Source organism: Cupressus sempervirens, chromosome 9 (genome assembly GCF_028749045.1).
Source record: "Cupressus sempervirens isolate cs-2001-9-10 chromosome 9, ASM2874904v1, whole genome shotgun sequence".
Classification (NCBI taxonomy): domain Eukaryota; kingdom Viridiplantae; phylum Streptophyta; class Pinopsida; order Cupressales; family Cupressaceae; genus Cupressus; species Cupressus sempervirens.
The window spans coordinates 773,311,071-773,336,857 of NC_143126.1; the positions used below are offsets into that span (position 1 = coordinate 773,311,071).

General features: G+C 33.1%; 1 protein-coding gene across 1 annotated transcript; it reads left to right on the forward strand.

The window, feature by feature from the left end:
- Positions 1 to 9,673: 9,673 nt before the first annotated feature.
- LOC149540997 (uncharacterized) lies at positions 9,674 to 10,006 on the forward strand. Its single transcript, XM_089802769.1, has one exon. It carries the CDS (start codon positions 9,674 to 9,676, stop codon positions 10,004 to 10,006), a length of 333 nt encoding a protein of 110 aa, XP_089658895.1.
- The last annotated feature ends 15,781 nt before the right edge of the window (positions 10,007 to 25,787 follow it).

The window sequence follows — 25,787 nt, forward strand, 5'->3', positions numbered from 1 at the left end:
ATGTTGAAATGGGTTGGAGTCCTAATATGGAGAAAGCTCCTTTAGATGGGATAAGATGGATGTGATAGATACCTATATGTTAGTATTGCTACATTTTGTTACAGACATATTGATGTACCTTGATAATGACACCCTAGTCTTATTGTGATACTTTAACTCAATATGGATTAATTGTTTTGGGTTAAAGCTATTATTAAAATGTTAAATTTTTGTTTATCGACTTTATATTAAATTGATGATCAATATTACTATTATCTTTGATTCCTTCACAACAACAAAAATGGATCAAAACAAACAAGAAATATTTAACATCAATAAATAAATAATTAAAATTTGTCCTTTAACAATTATAGGTCAATAATCATTGTAGTTATTACTCCTTTACAATTATAGAAAACAATCAAAAGAAAAAACAAAATACTAACTTTATTAAAGAATAATTAGCAATGAACTCTTAGACTTTACATCTAAGGTAGACTTGGGATCTATCTTGGTTAATAAATATTTATAACGATGCAAGGCAGTTGAAGTTATGTATATAAAGTGCATCTAGTAATCATTGTTCTTTGTGTCAATGTGATTGCTTTCAAGAAAAAATTTTATGTCTTCTAGACATTGATAGTCATGTTCAATGAAACATTATCCTTTTATTTCATTGGTATGCCAAACACTTGGAAGGTTTCCACCAATTGTTTGCACTAAAGATCAAGTAAAACAAGATTACTATGAAAATTTGTCCACTTCACATTTATTTATTGGTGTTTCTATTGTTAAATGGTTTTTGGTCAAATTTTTTTAAAAATATTTTGTTGGGAGTTAGGAAAGCTAGGAATGGTTCAAAAAAAATAAATGCATTCAGTTATTTATTTAAAGTTGTAATTAATGCATTCATTAATGCAAGATGAAGTTGTTAGAAAATATTTGTATTTTTGTTCAAGAAAAATAATTTTCTCCGCCACCAAAAATAGTATGGACCAATAGAATGAATAAAAAATGTGATTTATCAAACAATGAAAAATTAGAAAAAGATATAAACATTTAAAATTCCATATAATCTTTTAAATTCTTTGATTTGATTGGTTAATGTTAATGCGACCAACTATATGTGGGCTTTCCTTAAGAAAAATAATTGAAACATCAAGGGTCAAGATTTGTATCAAAACTCTCTGCCTCAGATATCATTTCAAGATTTGAGGAGATTTAAAAAGCTTTCCTTAACACGTAATTTGCAAAAAAACAAATGGTCTATGGAAGGTGGCCTTTCAGTGGAGGCTAATATACAGGCAGAAATTGGTTCTAGGCCAAGAGGGCTCGAAGATTGGGAAGCAATTATTTTTAGATGAGATAATTAAATCTCAGGCTGGGCTTCCTGGCTACAAATATGGGCAGTTTTCTACACAATCCAAGGGTTTGTTATTTGACTAATTGGGAAGTTGAAATAATTAAGAAAATAATTTGTTTAAAACTAGAAATAAATATGGATTTTTGTATTATATTGTCACAAATAGTAGCTCTTAACAATTAACTAAAGCAACAGTTTTTTAACACTCGCTTGAGATTACAAAAACATCAAAGCTTGGAAGTAGCTAATTTATTTCAAGTCCTTTCTCAGCAAGTTTCCTGTTACAATTTTTTGGAATCTCTTTCACAAAAGCCACACAACTAACCTTCTCATATGGTGCGACCGACAGACACAAACCCCTAAAAAAAAAAGTCAAACAATAGAGAAAATATTATATATTTGAACAAAAACTCCAAATGTTTCCATGCTCAATCCCATGCTCATAAATAATTAATTCAAAATTAGCTACAAATTCAATAACAATGGCTTCTACGTACAAGGGTTACCATACTGATAACCTCATGGAAGCCCTGGCTATCTTGGTTGCAGTGGAACAATATTGTCTATGTGGCTAGAAAATACTCATCTGTGAGACTGACTCGCAGGTGGTTGTGAACTTATTGCATAATAGGAACCTTGTGCATGTGGATTGACATTTGGCTCTGGTTATTTAGCAGATCATTCAGTTATGCAATTCTCTAGATTTTGTGTCCTTTATGCATATCCCTCATGAGTGGAACGGTGTGGCTAATTGTCTGGCTAAATGGGCCTCTGAGCAGTGGCCGAATTGCAACATTCTTCATCCTAGGATGCTTCCCCTTGATTTATGTCAGATGCTAGATCAACTTTTGGATCAGGATAAAGCTATGTAGTTCTCTTTGTTTCTTGTGTTGTTCAGCTCTCTTTGATATTCAATAATTTTTTTACACCTCTTTTAGTCAAAAAAAAAAAAAAATAACAATGGCTTCAGATAATCTGCTGTCTAGTTTACTGTTTAGTTTCCTTACTACGTATGCCATTTGAATGTGCCCCGCTTCTTTGTTTGTAACAGCCACCGATAATTATTTCAAAATTTTATCTACAGAAAATCTTTAACAATATTCAAAATTCTTGAATTGGCCTAGATCGGAAGAATGAAGAGAAATAATTTACGATTTCTCTTTTTAAATCTTCTACGAGTTCACTATTCTGAAAATTATTTAATATGGGAAATGGTACTAGTAGAAAATCTAAAATCTACCCTAGCATATCGTATATTAGCATAACATACTTTAAAAACTTAATTACAAAAAAATTAATATATAAGATTTCTACCCATAAACAATAGCTCTATAGAGCTACAATCCATGCCTTGTCGAAAAGGCAAGGACTCTAAGTGTACTGACAAAAATAACTGCAATATGAATGATAGGTTATAGAAAAAAATAATAAAATAAATGTCATTAATATGTCAAGATTAGTTGCTTGAAGTATTCACTTATATGAAAATTTAAAAAATGTAGTCAATCTATTTTATTATACAATTTTAACCTTCCCTAATTCTTCGAAATACCCATTGCACATGACCTAGATAGAGTTGATAATTCAAATAGCATAACAGGAAAAATTCAAATCAAGTAATGTAACGTAGACTTTCAAAAGATGTTTATCTGAAAGCAAGATGTAACGTATCGTGCGATCTGTGAAGGATATTTGGGATTAAGCCCTGGCCCTTTCGGGAGCTATATATGATGGATGATGGCCCTTCACACACACTTTCTATCTTCATGAGTTTGAAAACTCCACTCGATCTTCACATGTATAAGAAGCTACAACGATGGGTAAATGTGGGCCTTGCAACCTATGTATGCAACTTAATTTTGATGGTTTGAAGTTACCACGAAATTTCAGAGACACCAATAAGAAAGCAAGGGAAGGAGATAATAGCATGTTGTGAATTAATCTCTCACCAAAAAAAAAACTAAAGAATAAATAAAGTCAAACTATATTTTTTTTCAGATTCATAAAAAAAAGTGATTTTTTTCAATTTTTCGGTTTTTTTTGACTATAAACTATGCAGATCATGAAGATCAAATGCTGAAAATTTTCAAAAAATCCATGATGTTTTCGATCTTTTGAAAATTGGTCAACTATACATTTTTGTGAGAGGATAGCTCCCATTGTGAATTAGTAATATGACACTTTTACACTTTTATGTTACCTTTATATTTTTAATTTATTATTATATATATTCAAATTTTAAGTAGGTTGAGATGGCATGTGATGTCATGAAGAATAATGATTTTCTAACATTGTAAATGTTTCTACAACTTGTTCACTAAATGTCCACATTACCCTCTACTATACTACTCCTATTGGAAAACCAACGGTCAAGATTGTTTCTCAATCAATGATCGATATTAAAAATAACTTAACAACCCTAACCAAGTTGGTTTCTAGTTACTTCTAAAACGAGTCAATTATTCTACTCTAACTAATTAGTTAGGACAACTATTATTTACTAAATAATAGCATGTGGACAAACAATTGTCCAAAGTTAACAAACTAACACTCCCTCTTAGCAAGGAAGTTGTTCTACATAACACCCAACTTATCTCTGAAGAAGATGAGTTTAACCTTCTCCAATGCCTTCGTCAGAATGTTTGCAACTTGCTCCTCTGTAGGTATGTATAGTAGCTGAACAACCCCCCATTTTACACAATCTTTGATGAAGTGATATATGATGTCTATATGTTTAAACCTATCATGAAATACTAGATTCTCAAACAACTTGATGCAACTTTGATTGTCATAATGTATCACAGTAGTATCAACCTTCTAACTAGAAATAAGATCACTAACAAGTTTCAAAGCCATATAGCTTCACATGTTGCCATACTAGCTACTATGTATTTTTCTTCTACTGAACTCATAGTCATAGGCTTCTGCTTCTTGCTAAACCAAGATACAACTTCGGATCCCAAACTGAAACAACACCCTGAAGTGCTCCTTTTGTCTATTATAATACCTGCCTAATCTGCATCAGTATAGGCTATCAATTTGATACTTTCACCTCAAACATATATGATCTCATACTCAATTGTACCACATAAGTAACACAACACATGCTTAGTTGTTGTCCAATGCATTCTCTTTGGTTAAACCATGAACTGACTAAGAGAGTTTACTGCAAATGCTATATCTAACCTAGTCTTGACCAATTACATATGTGAACCAATCAACTATCTATATAAGGTCGAATCTACATCCTTTTCCTTGGATGTATCTATCTTCGTCCAATTCGTGATCATGGGTGTAGACATGGCTTTTCAATCCTCCATCTTCAATCTCTTAGAGGTTTCACTACAATATTTCCCTTGACCAAGGAAAATCACTTCATCTATCTAACATAACTCCATGTCTAGAAAGTAGTGCATAAGTCCCAAATCCTTCATCTCAGACTCTTTTGCAAGATCCCTCTTACAATCCTCTATGAGTCCTAGTGAACCTATAAGAAATAAGTTGTGCACATAAAGAACAAGAATGAGAACCTCACCCCCAACCACCAAGTAGTAGAGATTAGCATCCACTTCAATCTTCATAAAGCCCATTTCTTGCAAATATGTATCAATGTGCTCATACCACACTTTGGGAGTTTGCTTGAATTCGTACAAGGCTCTTTTCAATCTGAACATGTGGGTCTCCTTGTTGTGCTCTAAAAAGCCTTCTAGTTATTCTATTTATACCTCCTTCTTCAACTCACCATTAAAGAATGTTGTCTTGACATCTATTTGATGGATTTTCCATCCCGTCTATATATAAAGCAAATGAGATTATAGCTCATATAGAAGTATACCTAACCACTAAAGAAAATATCTCCTCATAGTTTATTCCCTCCTTCTAAGAGAACCCCTTTGCCATGAACTTTGCCTTGTATTTCACGATACTACCATCTGCACTATGCTTTATCTTATAGTTCCAATGTAATCCAACTACTACCCTATCTGTTGGTCTAGGAACTACCTCCCACACATCATTATGCATTATTGAGGAATATTCCTCAACCATAGAATCTCGCCATACTTGATGTTCTGCAACCTCCTAATAGTTGGAAGGCTCATTATCTACCAAATGACTGACTAATGCCACATAGTCATTGAACTTGGTTTCTTGGCTCTGTTGTCTAGTACTCTTCCTAGGAGCTCCAACAAACTCCTGAGTATCCCTTTGTGTATCTTGAACCTCACAATTCTTATTACCAAATGTAGAGGATGAAATGTCAACCTCTACATGTCTTCTTGATGTATTTCCTGTTGCACCAATTGCTTCACATTTTTTGAATCTTCACCACTTGAACCTACACTTGTACTAGTAACTATACTTGATCTTTGCTACCCTTGACGAAGCCTTGAAGCTTCTGTTGGTTGCTCAATCTGCTCATCTATTGGCAAATATATGGATCTTCTAAATTCCTTGTCCTCCATGAACTTGACATCATTTTTGGCAATAATTCTTTTGGTCTCGGAGATAAAAATCATATATGCCTTTGACATTTCATTACACCCAACAAGGTACCATCTATCTATAGTCTAATCTAACTTTGTACACGTATCATTTGGGATATTACAATATGCCAAATCCTCAAATATAAAATTAAGATTTAAAGTACTTTGAAACAATTTATTAAGGAAGATAAATTCGTGTACATTTGGAAATATTTTTGAGATTTAATCTTAAAGTGGATAAGGAAGATAAGTTTTTGAAGTTTTCATGCTATAAATGGAATTTAGTATGCAATAATTTTATATTAATTTAAGTATTAGTAATTATAATTTATTAATAACCTATAGTGAACTTCTAATTACATAAAATGAAATGATATGAACTAATATATTTTTTGAAATGATAAGGACTAATATCTTTTTTGAGAAGATCAACTATAGTCTATATTATCACAATTAATACACTATCAAGTTTTTACATTTACTTTAAGCTTGTTTCTTCCGCCCAACAATGGCCCATATTATAGAAGATAAGATGCCAAAATTGAATGTCATTAAAGGATGAACACATTATACAAGTTACACATCATCAAATCCCAAAAAAAGATAAATGATATCCAACAAAAATTTCTGGGGTATTTTAAAAGTAGGTTTCATTTAAAATGTTTTGCATTGTGTTAGGATCTAATTATAATTTTAGCTTCTCCCATGATAAAAATCATATAAATTTGAGTCAAAAAAATTTAGTTGGGTATATTCACCTATGACCACTATTTTTTCTTAATTAGTCATGATTTTTGCTTTTGAGTTAAGATTTTTAACAATTTAATTTAATTTTTCTAGAGTTTTTGCATTTGATCTTCATGATCTGCATAGTTTGTAGTAAAAAATAACAAAAAAATGGGAAGAAAGTCACTATGTTTTTTGTTAATCTAGAAAAAAAAATTGACTTTAGTTTTGGCTTTAGTGCATTTTGTCTAGAGATTAGCCCATCCCTTTAACATTAGCATTGTCTTTTTCAATGGAAAGAAATAAACTTTTTTTCTTTTGAAACATTGCAAGAGCATACGTTGACAGAGGAAGTTGGGCCAGTTCTCATGAATGCATTCTAGCTAATATGTTAGATTTGTCATCTTTGACCTTTCAAGTTTCCTTAAACAAGAGGTGAAAGGCTTTTACATTTATATAAAATACATTGTATATTTCAAAACAAGAACACAATTAAAATGGAGACATAAAATAAGAACAACATGACAAAAGCTAAGACAAGCTATTTTAATGGTTGTTCTACAATTGCCTAATCCACTTTAAAAAAGGATATCCATCTATGAATCAAATTTCTAATATTCCAAGACGACAACACAATTTGAGCAGCATAGTTTAGATCCCTGCTTAATATGTAAAAAGTAAAAATTGTGCCAAAAGCTCCTTCTTTTTTCTTTGTCGCGGGGAAATGACTGGTATGCTCATTTGTCCATCATTTGCTAATTATGTCAATTGAAATTCCTTTTCACAATTACTGAGTTTTAACTTTGATTTGTTGTGCACTGAAAATAATTTCTTATATTAGAAACAAACTGGTTGGATACTGAAAAAGGTGTGTGCTACTAGAAAAAGTGGTAAGAATCATTATGCCCTGCCATAGAGTTTCTTTCCTAACACAAAATAACTTGGAGAAGATCTTCTCAATGTGATAACTCACTGGAGCTTGAAAATTAATCTTTCTTACATATGTGCTTCACCTCTAGGTCATTTCGTGGAACCAAATTGACTGATTTCTCCATTCTCTACAACCAATGTATATCCAAGCAATGTGGATGTAACATTGCTAGAGCTGCATAGGAAAGATGACACTCCATTAAATGCTATATATAGCTATTAGCTCACAGAGAAAATCAACATTTGGTTTACTTCTTCCACTTCTCTTTGCATTACATCAGTGCCAATTTGTGTTCCAAATGTGTTGCAATCTTTGAAGGAAAATAAATTTATTTACTCTCAAAATATACCATTTTGTTAAAGTTAGATAATATCTCTTCAAACTCAATTGTGTATCTCATGCAAATCACTTTCTCAACTCTTACAACCAGTGTACTGAAACTTCATAATCTTTTTTTGTTCTTGAAAACTCATATTTTCTTTTAACTACTCTAAGAACGTAATAGTATTTATAGCATAAAAAGTAATAAATATTATTTTGGGTATCTCTTTTCTTTTACAAGAAGTTGGAAGAAAAGGCATTTTCAAAATGTATAGGTTACCTTGTGTATTAGATATGAGTTCAAGTATTAGCACATGCACATTATTGTGCTTTAACCTTATATATGGTGGAGTAATACAAAAAAAAAGGGAGACAACATAGATCCTTCTAATTGAGTTTCAAATATGACTGATCTGTATTGCAGGAAGTTTCAGAATTGAGAGGATGGTGAAGTTTTAGAAGTGGGTAGAAGCCCAACTTGTTGCATAATGGAGAAATTCTTATGTGAATTACAAGAAGTTAAGAAGGACATCAAGCAAATTAGACATCAGATTGCAAGCAAAGAACAACACCATGTCACCAACATAGTTGCATTTAATAAGCATTCTCCTTCTTCTTTGGTAAGATTATATATAAATAGTTCCTCTTTAGTAAAATTGTATACAAAAGTATATCTCTTGTCATATTTTTTAATGTATAAGTTGATTGTATAAATTTATATTCTTATGATTTGATACTGTAAATTTATATTCATATGAATTTGTAACATTATTAAGAGATTAATCATCATCAAATCAGAAAAAATGGGGTAAAGAGGATATTGTGTATGACTACTCAAGTGATTAGTAGATTGATATAGGTATTAGGACTACTAACATTCCATTTACTTAATTCATATCATTATTTTATTCAAATTTATGCAATTGACTCTCACATAATGGTTTATGAAGATACCGCTTTCTAACCAATGTTAGGCATTTAATCAAACAAATTACAACTATGTGCAATGTCTATCAGAGGCATTTGTTTCAGCTTCACGCTTTGTCATCCTGATCTAGCAACCATATATTGGGATTGAGAAAACAAATTAGAAAATTGAAGTACAAAAACTTGAATGTAGAAGAATAAATGAAATAGAAATTAGAAAATTGAAACAATACAAGTCAAATGTAGACTGTTCCAAAATTAGAAATTAGAAACAATACAAGTCAAATGTATTCTGTTCAGAAATTGTTTTGTACACTACTCTCAGTACAAAACTCTATTCCCCACTAAAGCTAATCAACCTCTCCAAATTAGCCTCAAATTCAAGGCTACTTTGGCAATCTTTAGAACTCAAATTCTGTGGCATGCATATGGAAATTTAGAAGATTTAGAAGAGGGTTTGCAATGAAATGGGATACCTATGAGGCAATCTATTCAACAATTGTATGGCTGAATCTTGTACTAAACAAGGGATCCGTAAATGCTCTGAAATTAACAAATGTTCACTCTTTGATAGTGGAGAAAGAATATATGAGTTGTTTAGATCAAATTGACCAAATAGTAAAAGCACTAATTAAATTGGCAGGGCTTTTTTACCGTCTCTCATTTTGAGCAACGCATTCCATCTCAATAGGATTTCTCTGTACTCACCAAAGCTCTGAAAAGGGGAGGGGAGCTAAATTTGGTAAAGTGAGGAAATCTAACGGAGGCATGGATGGCATATCTACGAAGAATCTGGAGAGAGTTTTGAAGAGTTGAACTAGCTCCTAAGGCAAGAAGTGGTTGAGCGCAAAGGTGGACTGGAACCTTGTTGAGAATTTAGTTGTGGTAGCCAAAGTGCAGGTGAAGGATGAAGCGGAAACCCTATGACTCATTGGAAAAGCAATGATTGTGGGAGGTCTAATTGCAAATCTTGTGGTGGGATGGTCTCTCTACACCTTGAAAACAACTGGGTGTGGGCTTCCCACTGGTCCAAGTAGCTCCCTCAATGCTCTCGAGGGCATAAGTTTCTTGGTTGTATTTGGGTTGATAGGATGGTTCGTTTATACTAAAGTGAAAATAGGGTCAGGACTACCCAGTGGACCATTTGGATTGTTGGCTGCAGTTGAAGGGCTTTCTTGTGTTAACTTTGTGGGCATTGCTATTTTTTTGGGGCTGCAGTATTTGGACTATGGATTTATTCCTGGTACTATACCTAGGGAACAATGCTTTGGCTAAGTTCAAGTTGAGAGCTCTGAAGGTTCGAGAAGCACCTGTGGGGAAATGAGTTGTATGTCCACGATTTTTAAATAGGAGGGTTTTCTTTCATCAATAAGAAAATCATAACAGAAGAACATAAGACAAAAAATTTGCAAGGGAAATGTCCTATTCATGGGCACTGTAATGAATTGAATAAATGAGTATTTCTTTGACTACAATACAAGCAATCATGAACAAGTAAAGAAGCCCTAAATAACAATCTTAAAACCAGTTTTGATTAAATTGAGTTCCACCATTTTCTCTTTGAAATTTTCCCCTAATTCCTCTAACGCCTATCATACGAATAATGGGTAATGACTATCATAGGGAAAATGGCTAATGTCTATCATAGAGATAGTGGGTAATGCCTATCAGAGGTATCGTGATGTATAAGAACAAAGACAATTTGCATTGAACATAGAAATAGCTCTTCACAAGAAACTATTCAACCTCAATCTTTTCTATGTTTTGATAAAAGAATGAGGCAAGAAAAAGAGGCCCATGACGAAAGAGGCCACAAAGAAGGAGAGAACTTACATATGTCTCTGTCTCAGTTTACAACCATCACTTTCTACAGTTGTCTTGCTATCTGCAATCATCCCTATCACTAAGAATAACTGCAAAATTGTCGATAGCAATGTTTTAAAAGTTTTCTTCTCATGCAATCATCTTGTGCAATAAATTAATCCTTACCGCTCTCTAATAGCTCCACCACATAATAATAAATGCTATTAAATCAATACTTATCGCCTCTTCAATTTCGTATGCATTTTTCCAGATTTTTGTCAAATATTACCCCTACCAAAAATTGATGCAACCAATAGGAAATTAGAATTTTGCAAACATAAAATAATTATTAAATATTTCCACATCCAAACATTATGTTATTAGTTTTGATTTTATTTGCACTAAAGCATTACTATCCATACAAGGTAGGGACTAATAAAATGACATAATACAAAAAAATGTCTTGAATTGGACAAATTTATATATATATACATATATATTTTTGTGTAAGAGAAAAGTATAAAAATAGCTTTATTGCTATGTGAAATTGCTATATATATATATATATTCTACAATAAAAGAAGATAGGAAAATACTATGAAAATGACCAGACACGGATTGAAATGTCAAAAGGTAAGGAGGAGGCGAGGGAGAGGAAAGAGGAGAAGAGGAAGACAAAGGGATCTGAAAAAAGTTGAATAAAAGAGGATGCCATGAAGAGCTGGTGGGGCAGCTTCCCAATTTCCTAGCCAGTCTGAGGAAGGGGAAAAGAAAATGGAACTACATTTCCTGGATATTGCTATGAGAACCAAATGAAGCGGACAAGGAAGGCTAGAGAAATTGGACGAATTAATCCTCTCCGTTTCCTGGAAATTTCTGTTTAAAACCAATCACACAGACTGGGGTCTAGCAAATTTCTGAGGCGGAGGACAATTATAATCTACTCGAGTTTTCGACATGGGTAGCAATGAGTACATATTGGATTTGGAAACTGAAATCGCCATATGGCAGAGCTCCAGGGCCTCAGATGACTCCATTAAATTTGATTTCGGATGTGGGCGTATTGAGATCATCCAGATGAAGGGGCTGGCGCATGCCCAATTGCAAAGATTACACTTTCAATATCGTTGATGTCAATCCACCCAGATCCCTTCTTCATTTCAAAGCCAAATTGGATCTTCTGCTTGTAGCGCTCCAGAGGTACATCAGGTCTATGGTCAGGGTAGAAGAATTGCTGGATAAATTGTATGCATGTTCCTGCTTCTTGTCCCGGGCAGAAAATAAGAAGCGGTGGTGGATTCTTGTAGATGCCGAGATCATGGCTGTGGCATGCGAAAGCGGCGGCGGCGGCTATTCTTGTTGAGCTCATGCAGCCGCTGCCGTTTTTACCTCGGGCGAGAAATATTATTAAAGAGGTCTGCTGGGCCACCATTTTTTCTGGTACAGAGGAGGCCTGGAATATTGGCGTCGCACAGGCAGCCATTAATGGCAGAAACGTGCTTCAGTGGTGTAAAGTTCGGGTCTTGGAGACGGAGAGCACGTTTCCCAGCTTCGAGCTCGAAGTTGCAATAGAAGACTTGTTGCAGGGGAATGATGTGATTTCCAGAATTGGGCTTGTGAATAGCTCCGCGCTGAAGGTGAATGTGCGTTTGGGAGAGAAGGTAAGCGTGGTTTGCACACAGGAGGGAGTCGAACCCGAGACGTCTGTGTGGTTGTGTTCGCTATTGCCGCAGCTCATTACAAATTACATCACGACTGCTGCTGAGAGCAAAGACGGTGTTGAGAATGTTGTGGAAGGAATTTTAGAGCGTGTGGTGGGTTATCTGGCGTTTCTGCCGAGAGTGTGCGACGTTTGTGGGAGCCATCGCATTTTTTCGGAGGATTCCTCGAGCGGGACTTGCAGCAACATTTGCGAGGCTCGCAAAAATGTGTGCGGGGGTTCTTTACCAAAGTTGACATGGCCCACTGATCATAATCATGGTCTTGGGAGAGGAGAAAAAAATGTGAGGACAAATTCCCTGAGCAATTCAGAGGCGACACGAGGAGGACTTGCCAGTTTGGTTCTCAGAGATTGATGTTGAAGTGGGTTTCGATTCGTGATAAGGTGAAAGCTGTTTTAGATGGGACAGGGTGAATGTGATGGAAAGCTATTTGTTAATATTCTTACATTTAGTTATGAACATTGATGTACCTTATGATGATACCTTAGTTTTATTCAGATACTGATATATTTGAATAATGATACTTTTGTTCTAGTGTCCATACTACTTATCTACTATATCACAATGTCAACCTTAAAAAAAAGAGAGAGAAGAGACCAAAAAAGTAATTAATGAAAATTTTAAGATGACTTGAATATATATCGTGTTCATAAGCTCTATCAGATCTTTGAAACTCGTGACATAATAATTCATACAAATGACAAAATGACAACAAAACACCTACATAAAAAGAAAGAAGAGACTAAAAAATAATTAATGAAAATTTAAAGATCGCTTGAATGTATATCACACTCAAAATCTCTATAGATCTTTGAAACTCATGACATAATAATTTATACAAATGATAGAATGACACCATTACATCTACATTAGATATATTTATTGATAAAAACTAAGAATAATAATTTCTTATATTGATATTTTAATAATATTTTTTAACACCATATTCTAAACTAGCAACACATTTTGACATACAAATAGAAGATACTTAATATTCAGTCACAAAAGAATAATAATTTAAAAAATTTGATAAAATGTTTGACTAAATACCATATTATGTTTAGATCCAACATCTTTCAAAATCACATGATGGTTTCTTTCAATATTAATGATCCAATAATGAGACACATATATTTCAACTACTTATTCACATTATTGATGTTCTTGATGTTTGTATTCCGGCATGACATTTCTTTCATGAGCTTAGATCCACAAGCCTTGAGAATCTGGATAAATTTTCCAGCCAGCTTTCTCTTTTTGCTCTTCTCTACGTTTATACATTTTTGCACACACATCTTCCAAGGCAGTTGCAGCAACAACATTGATAGCATTTCTCTATTGTTAAAGTACTGCACTTAGGGTATTGAAAAGATATTTGTTTGAGGTATTTTGTCAAACACTATGCTTCAACATTTTTACATAACCTATGATAATGGCAATCTGTCAAAAAGTTTGTGTGATTTTCTACATATTTTTGCATGCACGTCTCCTAGTGTCCATACTAATAATATTGGTCCATACCTTTGTTCTAGTCTTATGATATATAATTGTCCATACTAATAATCATGAAGAGCACATCTCTTGTTGTGTTGTTTCTATTTGGTTTCAACATAGAATTTGTGAGTGACTTTTAAATTTTTTAATGATTGTTGTTTATATTTAATATATATTAAAACTAGAGTTATTAAATTTTATGTTTATGAATTCTATAATAAATTGGTAATCATTATGATTCTGATTTAGTATTCTTTTACAGTAGTATAAATCAATCAAAAGAAACAGCTAACATATAGGTAATCAATGTAACTATTACCCTTTCACAATGCTAGACAATAATCAAAAGAAATAAGAAAACACAAACTTTATTTGAGAATAATTATATTGGAACTATCTTAATCATTTATGTCTATAAAGTCCATCTAGTCATCATTGTTCTAGGTGACAATGTAATTGCCTTAGGAAAAACACTATTCTTCTAAACATTGATAGTCATGTTCCATGAAACATTATCTTATTATTTCATGGTGTTCAAAAGTTTGAAGGTTTCCACCAATTCTTTGTGCTTGAGTTGCAAGTAAAAACATTTATATATTGGTGTTTGTATTGTTCAATGATGATGAGTCAAATTTTAAAAATATCTTTTAGTGGGAGTTAAAGAAAGTTTGGAATGGTGCCATATTCAAATCTAACACTATGGATGATGCTATTCTCTCTACAAACTATACAAATGACCAATTTTCAAAAATTAGAAAACATCATAGATTTTTTCAAAAATTTCAGCATCTGATCTTCATGATCTACATAGTTTGTAGTCGAAAACAACTAAAAATTGGAAAAAAAATCACTATATTTTCGTGAATCTGAAGAAAAAAATGAAGACTTTATTTTGTCTTTAGTACATTTTGTCTAGAGATTAGCCTGTCCCATTTTGAAATGTGTTGTATCAAATTTTTATTGGGTTGGAGTATTCTAACCTCAGAAAAAAAAATTGAAGCTAAAAGTGGTGGCAAAAATAGTGAAAGTGATCAACGGAGTCTTCTTTCGATCATCAAGACACCTTCAACATGTAAGAACCCAATTGAATCTTTCGACAACTTTCTTAATAAAAATCCCGCAAAAGAAAAATGTACACTTTGTTTGCCTTGACATGGAAAATGCAGCATTGATGGACGTCATTCGCTAAGTACACATGAATCCTTTTGACCTTTATTGTTGAACAAGCTTGGGGAGTCAGCCACGAAGCTACAATGATGGATGAACGTCATGGACCTTGCCACTTACATAAGTAGCTTAATTTTGACAGTTTCAAATAATTACCATGAAATTTCACAGACGCCAACAAGAGAGCAAAGGTAGGTAATTGGAAGGAGGATGCAACATCACACTTTTATACGTTAATGTTACTAGTATATTTAATTAAAGATTATGTATATTGAGTATACATAATAAAAATTACTAGTATATTTAATTAAATATATGTACACTGTCTATAAATAATAAGAAGAGAAAGAAAATTAAAACTCCTTACAACCCTAACACATAGAAAGTAATTTAGCATGCTTCTTGCCATTCAATGGATCTAACAAGAGTTCTAGTGGAGTTGGAGTCCCTACCTTTTGTGTAAAAAGGAGGACAAATTTGTCTAATAGTAAAAGTGTAGTGAATGTTATTTCTTTCAAAGTTTTAACATTTGACCTATATTTTTTTGTTTCAAATATTTTAATTAATATTTTCTTTGTCTTGAAATTTTTATGTCTTAGTTGCATAGGTTTTTACTCAAACCTTCTATTCATTGAGGTAAAATTAGTGACATCAAAGTTTTAGATCTTTATTTAACGTCTGTCATTAAGTTTTTGAATCTTTGTTAAATGGGTGACATATAGATTTCAAATATTTTTTAGATGTATGAGATCAAGATTTTGGATCTATTTTCAATGTCAATTTATATTGATATAAGAATGCCATTAAGAAAAATGTAAAAATCTATAAACATAATTATAGTATTAAAATTTAAAATTTTACATGAGATACAAGTAGAATTTATCAATTTAATCATTCTCCATTATCTAGCCATAGTGTACATGGTCATGTAGATATAAATTCAATATCATAACATATATTTTCATACATAACTATGGTAAAGATGTTGTAATCTATATGATATTTAGATTATATTATATATCTAACATGTATATTTCAAAATGAAAGAATTAATTCCTATAATAGATAAGTTAATATTTTATGGCAAAATGCATCTATATGTTAATTAACATTCTATGATTGTAGAATTTATATAATTTCAAATAAATCTTATAGTTTGTGGTTCAATTTAATTAGTCTTAAGTAAGCACAGTAGTATTCTATTTTATCTGGATGAAAATGAGATAGTCAAAAATTCAAGATACAACCTACAACTAATGTTTAAAATCATTATCATTTTTTCAAAAGAAAATTAAAAAAAAATAAAATACACTTTTGTTATCTCTTCTAAACGTCTCAGGTGGTTGTGGAGAAGCTTCGCATGGTTCTTTTTGAAACTTTTGTTCTATGAACATAATTATAATATTTGTACAAATGAAATAGTTGATTGTGACATGTGTATTGTTTGAATTCTACAACCATTAGAGGGCATCCTACTTGGCTATGTTGGTATGGGAGCCGTTAACCAGAGTACAGAGAGCCCAACTTACCTATTTCTACATATCTCATTTACTTTTAAATATGTTACCTCAATTTCCAAAATTACTTCAAATGCTTGCCCTGCCCCAGTTGTTCTCTCCTTTCTCCAAATTAATTTACTAATTTGATAGATGGTGAGCAGGCGATGGTGATGTCTTTGTTAGGCCAACGACATTTACGATGGTGAGTAGGTAGCGATGATGTCTATGTATGGTCGGACATACAACCAAGCATAGGCAAAGTCTTATTGGAAATTGGGGTTTGTGTCTCATCCCTCTCCTAGTCATGTCCATTAGCAAACATGTTGGATGGTTGGGTTGATAGTGGGGGTGACACAACTAGAAAAGGGTTCTAGTGTTACAAGTGGTTGTAGCTCTAGCCTCTTTTTCAATGGTGTTGGTGGTGCCCCTTTTGTAACCCTAGCTGAGTTCACATAGGCACCCGAGACTTTTACGACATTAGCTTCGTTGATGACTATAACTTGCCCCTCGCTATTGCTCCTAAGCAAGGTATGAATCAAAAGAAGATATCCATAAACTAATTAATGTTTAAAATTAATTCAAAAATAAATCAATTTTGAACTTTAGCAATAAAGTGGCTATGAAATCATTAAAAGTAATTATGAACCACAACTAAAAACATTATTTCACTACCTTAAGGCAAGGACTAATAATTCATATCACATACAAAGACAACACTTATTAAATTAAAATTAACATTTTTTCTTTATAATTGTGAAGAAGACAACAAACTATAAAGCCACACCCTAGAATCATTTATTACTATCAAAATAATTCCTTAAAAAATCAATCAGAGTTTAACTTTTAAGTAAGAAGTATTGAAAGGAACCCAACAATGAGAGGTGCACACATACATGCATAGAAAGCTTAATTTTGTATTATGGTTAGAAATTTCATGTGGAACTAAGAGGCTTATCAATTGAATAGGCTGTTTTCTTTCAATCATGGAAATAAAAACATTTGACAAGGATAAAGGAGAGGATTGAAAGGAAAAAAGGAATATCAAGAAATATTAAAACTTCTTCACAATGAACATATTTATAACAATAAAATTTTAAACAATTTATCTTAATTTGGTAAATGTTGTAAATAACATTAAGTTTTTCACAACTATTTATACATAATTGTTTAGAAACTTGCGGAAAACATCTATGTATTATACAGAAAGTAATTAATATTATTAGTTTTTCCCTCCAAATAGATCAGAAAATGGTCATTTATATAGTTATGGTTAACAATTTGTAATATTAAATTTTTCAAAACAAAGTCTTTAGTTGAATTCGATGATACAACAATGACCAAGAGAAAACCAAAGCCTTTTAGAATAAGGACACAAAGGATGGGCTATAAAGAAGAAATTTATTGAATAGATTAAAAAAATGAATTATATTTATGATTTTTAATGGTGTGATGGATTCAAAATTATAAGGAAAAAATATCCTTTCTAGAGTATGCAGAGAAAATAAGGATAATCAAATTCATGTATATTTAATCTAATAATCCAGAGGTATCATAACATTTTTTGGTGTCAATATAATGACAATGCAATTTATCAAGAGATAACTAAAACTAAGAGAAGAGTTGGTACAATGAGTAGACAATATGCTCTAAAGAATGGATAAATAAGAAGACAAAATTTCCTCAACCATTAGCCATTAGAAAACTAATACAAGAAAATATTAGAGAAGCTTTGGTATGATATCAGTAAGAAAAAGAGACCCAACAATAGCTTGTCAATTTAGTTATTATGCAATTTATCTCCAAGAGAAAGATTCTACACATAGAGAACACAATCCAAATTTGGGATAGTTCATTTCATCATCTAGCTAATGAAAAGGGGGATGAAAAGATATAGATTATGAAGAATGAACATTTCATTAAATTGTGTATATAACATAATGCAAATAGCCTTGATTGAATGGTAACAAGTCTACAAAATGATGTATGATGTAGACTCTAGAATGAACAATGAAAGGAACTTTTATGACCATACAAAAATACCATCACACAATGCCCTTAGATTAACTATAAAGGCATACACCCACAGATTAATGGTACATGTGTTCTCTTATTTTATTTCTGACTTACACTAGTCTTCAATTGATGCAGATTATAATCTTTACTTCTATCACTCCACAATAACAAGACATGCAAGTCAAGACGCGAGATTCTAAGTGATGGCACAATCTGTAACCAACAACTTGATACCACTTCACACAACCAAGATTCAACAAACCCCAAGGGAGATGTCTATCCCTGTAGTGAGAGTGAGAAGCAATGGAAATAAAAAATCTAGATCAAAGTACAAAATATCAAAGAGTGTCACTAGATTATCATCAATTTGGCCCACAAAAATAATTTCTTTACATCGCTATTGTAAATATACAATTTTGACATGGGTTGCAATTGATCATCCCTCAAATTATAAACCTAACATTCTAAAAGCTTCCAAAATAACTTTGATAATCTATTACTTTTGTTACATAGCTCATGCTATCCTTTATATTTCCTTGAACTTCTAGATAAAAGTACAAAGCTATGTCACCTTTCATGCTGACTTATCTAAATGATTGAATTTGAGTATTTTATCTAAAATTCAATTTTTAAAAAATATATGATCTAGATAAATTCATTCTAGATAAGTTATATATGGTCTCACACTTTTCCAATTGGAAATGTTTATTTAATGTATGTTTTATACTAGTTTGTATCCAATTACTGAAGAAATAAAATTAGTTTAGAAAAGTGGTGTTTCAATAACTCTTACTATTTTTTACAATACTTTTTTTAATAAAATATAAACACCATTTTATAAACCTCTGAGTCAAGAATATTCTCATGTGGAGTTTATAGTGTTTTACTCAGATATAGTATATTGAAATTTAAAAATTCCACAACCACATATTTTAACACTCGAAAAGATGTCAATTTTGAGAAAGAAAAAATATTAATCATATCAAAAAAATCTTAAAATCATATGACATTCTAGAGGAGAGATTCCTTTTCTAGAATGTATATTTTTTCTCTTGGTTAGAATAGATTTTTTTTGAAAAATATGATGAGAGATGAAAACAATCAATTTTAGGTGAGTTGAAATTTCAATCCTTATAAAAGAGAAAATATAGTTCTAAAGCCGATTTTTGATTTTTATTGTTATAGATATATATGTTATCTATAAAATAGTTTGAGATAAAAGCGAAATAAGTTTATTTTCATATGGTTTTGTGGTGGAAACTAGACCCCTAATTTTCAGCATTTTTTAGCACCTAAAAAATTATCTATAAAAATTAGGAAAATATAATAGCCCATGAGACCCTACATTCCATCAAAGAACATTATATTGCAGCCTTTGTTGCCAAATTAGATATGATGAAGGGTTACGATAAACTGAATTGGTCTTTTCTTGTTCTAGTCCTTCATCAATTTAGTTTTTCTTCTAGATGGTGCAAATGGATTGAAGCTTGCATTTTAGGTGCACATTTTTCCATTCTCATTAATGATGCACCAGTAGGTTTCTTTGCCTCTTCCCAAGGAGTTCATCAAGGTGATCCTTTTTCTCCATGCTTGTTTATCATTATGGCAGAGGCCTTTAGCAGACTTATTAACTCTTTTAATCAAAAAGAGTTGTGGAAAGGTATCAATATTGTAGGTACATCTTTGTCCCTAACCCATTCTCTTTTTGCTGATGATAATTTACTCTGTGGATCATCTTCATATCAAGAAGCATAAAGTATGAAGAAAGCCATTGACCTATATACACAATTTTTAGGTTATTGTATCAATGCAACTAAATCTAAATTTTATGTTTTTAATACATCCCAATTGGTTACTCAAAGAATAATCCATCTTCTTAGTTTTCCCTGTGATCATTTACCTTCTATTTATCTTGGTGTTCCCTTTTTATGGGATTAAACAAACCCTCTTATTGGAAATCTGTGATTGATCATATCAATAGTAGAATTAGTGCTTGGAAGGTTCACTAGTTATCCCTCTTGGTTATAATTTTTTTTATCAAAACTGTTCTTTCTGCCATTCCTAATTATTACTTCTCCATTCTACAAGACCCCAAAGGTATCATCTCTTAAATTGAAACTTTAATTTGCACCTTTCTTTGGTCAGATAATATGAATGGTAAGAAGAAAGTACTGCTAATTTCTATTCATGCCACATGTGCCAACCTCTTATAGAACAGGAGGAGTTGGACTTCCCAACATTACCAATACGAATAGGGCTTTTGATGCTAAACTTTTTTGGTAAATGTATGAAAAATCCTCTGCCAAATGGTGTTGCCTTTTAGAAAAGAAATATTAAGATAACTTGGAACCTTCCAGAGTTCTTACTGTGCTATACCCGCCAAAGGGGTCTGTCATTTTGGATTTCATGATGGCTTCTCAAGAAGTTATTACTTCATTCATATCATGGTAAGTGAACAATAGGGATAGTGTCAATTTTTAGTTTGATTGATGGAATGGGTTCCCCCCCTTGCCACTATTGATTCTTTAAATAATTTCTCAAATGTAGTGATTCAATCTCCAGGGATATCTTTTTCTACTTATGTCTTAGTTATTCATAGATTCACAGGGCTAGTCATTTGTCAAGACCCCTAAATTCTTCTTATATCCCACAATCAAGCTACCTCTTTCAAACAAGTGCTAGCTGAAAGGAATGCTTTTATGTCTAATCAACCAGATTCCCTGTTTTGGGTTCTAGCTAAAGATGGTAAATACTTTATTAAACTAAGATACTTAGCTCTGTAACACAACCAGTTTAATCAACCCACATATCATTCTTTTGAATTTTGCTAGAATAGCTCAATTCTACCAAAAGCAAGATGCTTTGCATGGCTTGCACTAGAGAACCAAATTTTAACTAGTGATCATCTTCATAGTTTGAGAATTTCTAATCCCTTTAACTATGTTCTCTATCTACAAGTTATAGAAACAACAAATCACCTCCTCTTAAACTGCCCTTTTTCCCAAGATTGTTGGCATTTTGTCCTTAATAAGCTTAATTTCTATATGTCATTACCTAATTCTCTATGGGATTTATTCCAAGCATGGCCAATCTTATACTCTAAATCAAATTTTTTATGTCTTTGGAAGTACATCCCTACATCTTTAGTATGGGAAATTTGGTGGAAAAGAAACAAGAGAATTTTTAGACAGACCTCATCTCCAAACCCTCAATTCTTGGAAGGATTAGAGTGATTAATTGTTGAGCTTGTTAATGCTTCAGTAAGTAAATATAAGGACAAACATGTTTTTTTCCTCGGGATGGATATGTTATTCATCAGTGGAATATTTTACTTTTTCCTCATCTTCCTACTCCATTGTTTCCATTCGAGATTCCTCTTATCCCAGCACAAACCAAGTGGATTCCTCCAAGTGAGGGCTATGTTAAACTCAATCTTTATGGGGCCTCTAGAGGAAATCCAGGCAACTTTGGCTATGGCATAGTCATTAGAAATTTTTAAGGTCATGTGATTGCAAAAAAATCATCTTCTCTCCCTCATTGTACTAATAACAAAGCTGAAGCCTTGGCCTTGCTTTTTGGTTTAGAACTTGTAAAATCACTTTCCATATCTATGTTCCATGTTGAAGGGGATTCATCCATTATTATTAATGCATGTATTAAATGTCATGTATATAATTGGTCCATATAGTATATATTACATCAAGTATGGTCTCTTCTTGATTCAATCTCTGAATGTTACATCATTTGTCATGTCCCCTTTTCAAATAATTAAAAATAATAATCTTTCCTAAGGTAGGCAGGCCCAAAAAGGTGAAGTTTCGAAAAAAGGGGATAAACTTTGGAAGCTAATGGGCTAATAAATGAAAATTATTATTAAAATATGTTTTATTAACCCCTCTTAGACATGAGTTAGGGTTATGCCCTCTTTTAAGGGGTTTGGAGGCATTTTGGGGTCATTCCAAAACTTGATTTTTGCGCATTGCTTTGTTGTTCTTCAGAGGCTGCCAAACCTGTGAAGAAGGAGACCCAAGAATGGGAGTTTGTAAGTTTCCAGGAAGGGTAAGGATGGGAGTTTGAAGCCATTCTATGTGCATGCTCATGCAAAGTCTTCCTTTGTGCTAAACAGTGCAGATTTGTGGGTTTTCGTGTGTATTTTTTGTAAGAGTTTAGTGTTTCCAGTTGAGTATTTCATATCAGTTTGGGTTGCTGCTGTATATCATACTTTTAAATGTTAAAATAGAGCTGAAAATATGTATTTGGATATGATTATACTTCTTTGATAGATTATTAAGTTTTTGTGGTGATTCTGAGCTATTTTGTACTTTTTTCGGGAGCTCGATGAGCATTGTTTTTTTCCTCCGTTTGGGAGCTATTGTGTGCATGTTATACAGATCTAGAAATGTAATTTTATAGGCTTTTATGCTGCTCAAATTTCTATAAAAATTTCCACTTTCAAATTTATTAATAATAGGTGAAGTTGTGAAGCTTTTGGCACTATTTCTGACATACCCGATTTGAGGTTTATTGAGAAATTGGTGGATCTTTGAAATATTGGTTGTTTGATTTTAAAGATATGATTTGAGGCTTGAAATATCATATAAAATCAGTAAAGGGACATTGCAGTGGTATCATAGCTATGATCTTGCCAGCCTGAGGGTTTGTAGAAGTTTGCATGTCAGTTTTGACAACTACCCAAATCTTGCATGTCAAAATTTATGGTTGCATGCTACTTCTAATCATTTGCATGTTAGTTCTTGGTGAATTTGGTGGTTGAATGTTGCTTCTAATCAGCTGCATGTCAAAATCTATGGTTGCATGCTACTTCTAATCATTTGCATGTTAGTTCTTGGTGAATTTGGTGGTTGCATGTTGCTTCTACTCAGCTGCATGTCAAAATCTATGGTTGCATGCTACTTCTAATCAATTTCATGTTAGTTCTTGGTGTTTGAAGAAGTTATAACCTATTGGGGTTACACTCTACTTTATCTATAATGGACAGGTATAGTACAGAGTCTGAAAGAACACGATCTTGGACAATTGATATCCAGAGTCAGAATAGTAGAAAGGATGGTTATTTAGAAATTTGAGATAAACCTAGGAAAATAATCCATGACATGTCTGAACACTTGGTTGAGCACATTCATATAATGAATGACATGTTGTCTGACCCAGCTAAGGTGGATAAGTTGATTGGATTTCTATTTGGAAGATTTTCTCATAGGGCAAATGACACAATTACCAAGAACTTGCATGAGGATTTTGAGAAAGTAGCTTATAGCCAGGCTGAGGTCTCAAATTCTACTCCACCATAGGAGGTAGTGAGAAAGGATATTACACAGATTGATAGTAATGGTCAACTTGATACTCAAATTGAGACAATTGTATACATGCCATCAAAGGGTGATGTCACAGGTATTCAAGATGTTATAGTTACAATAGGTAGTGACAAAATATGTATTTTAGTTGGTTGGTATTGGTCATATTACTCAGCTGAGGAGTTTTCTTGAGTTACCAGCTGATTCTAGATTACAGATATGGACTCGAGATTGTTATATTGGCATATGGGATTCAATTGATTGGAGATTTTTAACACTTTTTGGTAGCAATTTTTGTTTGGGTGCTATCATGGATTTGATTAGCAGATTGCACGGTGTTTTATTTTCTTGTGCCAGTAGCTTGTCCGATCATGGTATTAGTTTTTATACACTGGTGTTAGGCTTTGTTCATATATCCAGTCGACCATACTTGCTGGAATGTGTTGATGATCTTTCATATTTGGCAGTGTGTACAAATGAGTCCCAAGATCATATTGGCATTGATGACATCCAGGAGGATGCAGTGGGTAGTTTTGAAGACTTAGTTTCCTTGGAAGTTTCTTTTGGTACAACGGAGTTAGACATCAATGCTACAGTTTTTGATACTCCATATGTTGATATGAGCTTTGGAGTTGATTCACAGGATATGGATGGTAATACTCTAGAGACTAGTAACTTTGAGGATACTCCTTTAGACAGTGCATCAAAGGAGGTTTGTAGGAGACAGTCTAGCCAGTGCCATCATGTGTCTAATCAGTTGAGAGTTACTAAGTGAGATATTGCTATCGCTTGCCAGCATTTTGATGCTGCTCATCATTTGTTAGCAGTTTATGGATGGGGTTCTCCTACTAGTGATGAGCAGGGAGGCAGTTATCTTTCCTTGACAGAGTTCCACTCTTTATGGGAGGCTATCCAGATTCTGAGACAGGATTATATGCAGTTGGTAGCCGATAGAGATTATCTTATGGAGTGGGGCAGTATAGCATACGATGCATTGTTGGCATAGTACAGTTGGCTTTCAAGGAGTCACAGTTTCATTTGGCTAAGGTGACCATGGAGTTAGAACAACTACAATCTTTACCATATTTTATACAGTCAAAAGCTATGGTGTCTGGTGATCTGAGGATGTCCATGGTCGAGATTTTCAAAGACAGTGGAGATGGGGATGCATCAATCCTTGATACTAACATTGGCATATTGGGTTTTTCCCCACTAGAGTCGAGTTCAGTTGAGTTGGGTGCTGCAACAGATTGTTTTGGTATGCCTGACATGGTGGTGACCTCTAGTACTAATGGCACAAAGACTAGAGATGATGTATCAAAGACCATGTGTGATGTTGGTGAGCCGATAGTTGGCATGGTTCCTGCTAGTAATACTACTCCCTTGGTGATGTCTTTAGAGGTAGTAGTCAGTTCCAACTTGGTTAGTTATCAATTGTAGTTAGTTACATCTAGATTGTAGTCTGAGCCACTGACTGAGATTGGCGCATTCTATCGACATTACATTGTGAGGTATGCTCATCAATTCACCTTTGATGACCATGTTGATGAGATGATGATACAGAGATGTACTTTGGTTCCTAGTGCTTATCATCAATTATGGGATAGTTTGATGCCTCAGGATGAGAGTTATGATGGGCATGACATGGTAATAGGTCCTGCAGTTGACAGCTTGATAATACATGACTTAGAGCAGGAGTTTTGGAGTGATGCTTCAGCGGGTGTTGTTATTGATTCTGATCCTTTGGCTATGACATCTTCTGACTTAGCTGGTGGTTAGTCACAGTGGGTTGTATCACTTGTTCATGGTGAGTTGTTGACTGAGGTTGGTTTTTCTTATCAACATTATATTGTAGGGTATGTACATCAGTTACGATTTGGTCCTTGTCCTGAGGAGTTGATGGCACACAAACTTGGTTTGGGTTCCATTTCTTGCTGTTTATCTTGTGATGGCTTTTCACCATCAGGGGTGCATGGGAGTTATGGTTATGAGATTGTGGCCGGTGATCTGCAGAGTTGTGTTGACTGCAGGAGTTATACAGTGT

Excerpts from the sequence above, each read along its gene's own strand:
- LOC149540997 (XM_089802769.1), top strand. The coding sequence starts at position 9,674 with ATGATTGTGGGAGGTCTAATTGCAAATCTTGTGGTGGGATGGTCTCTC.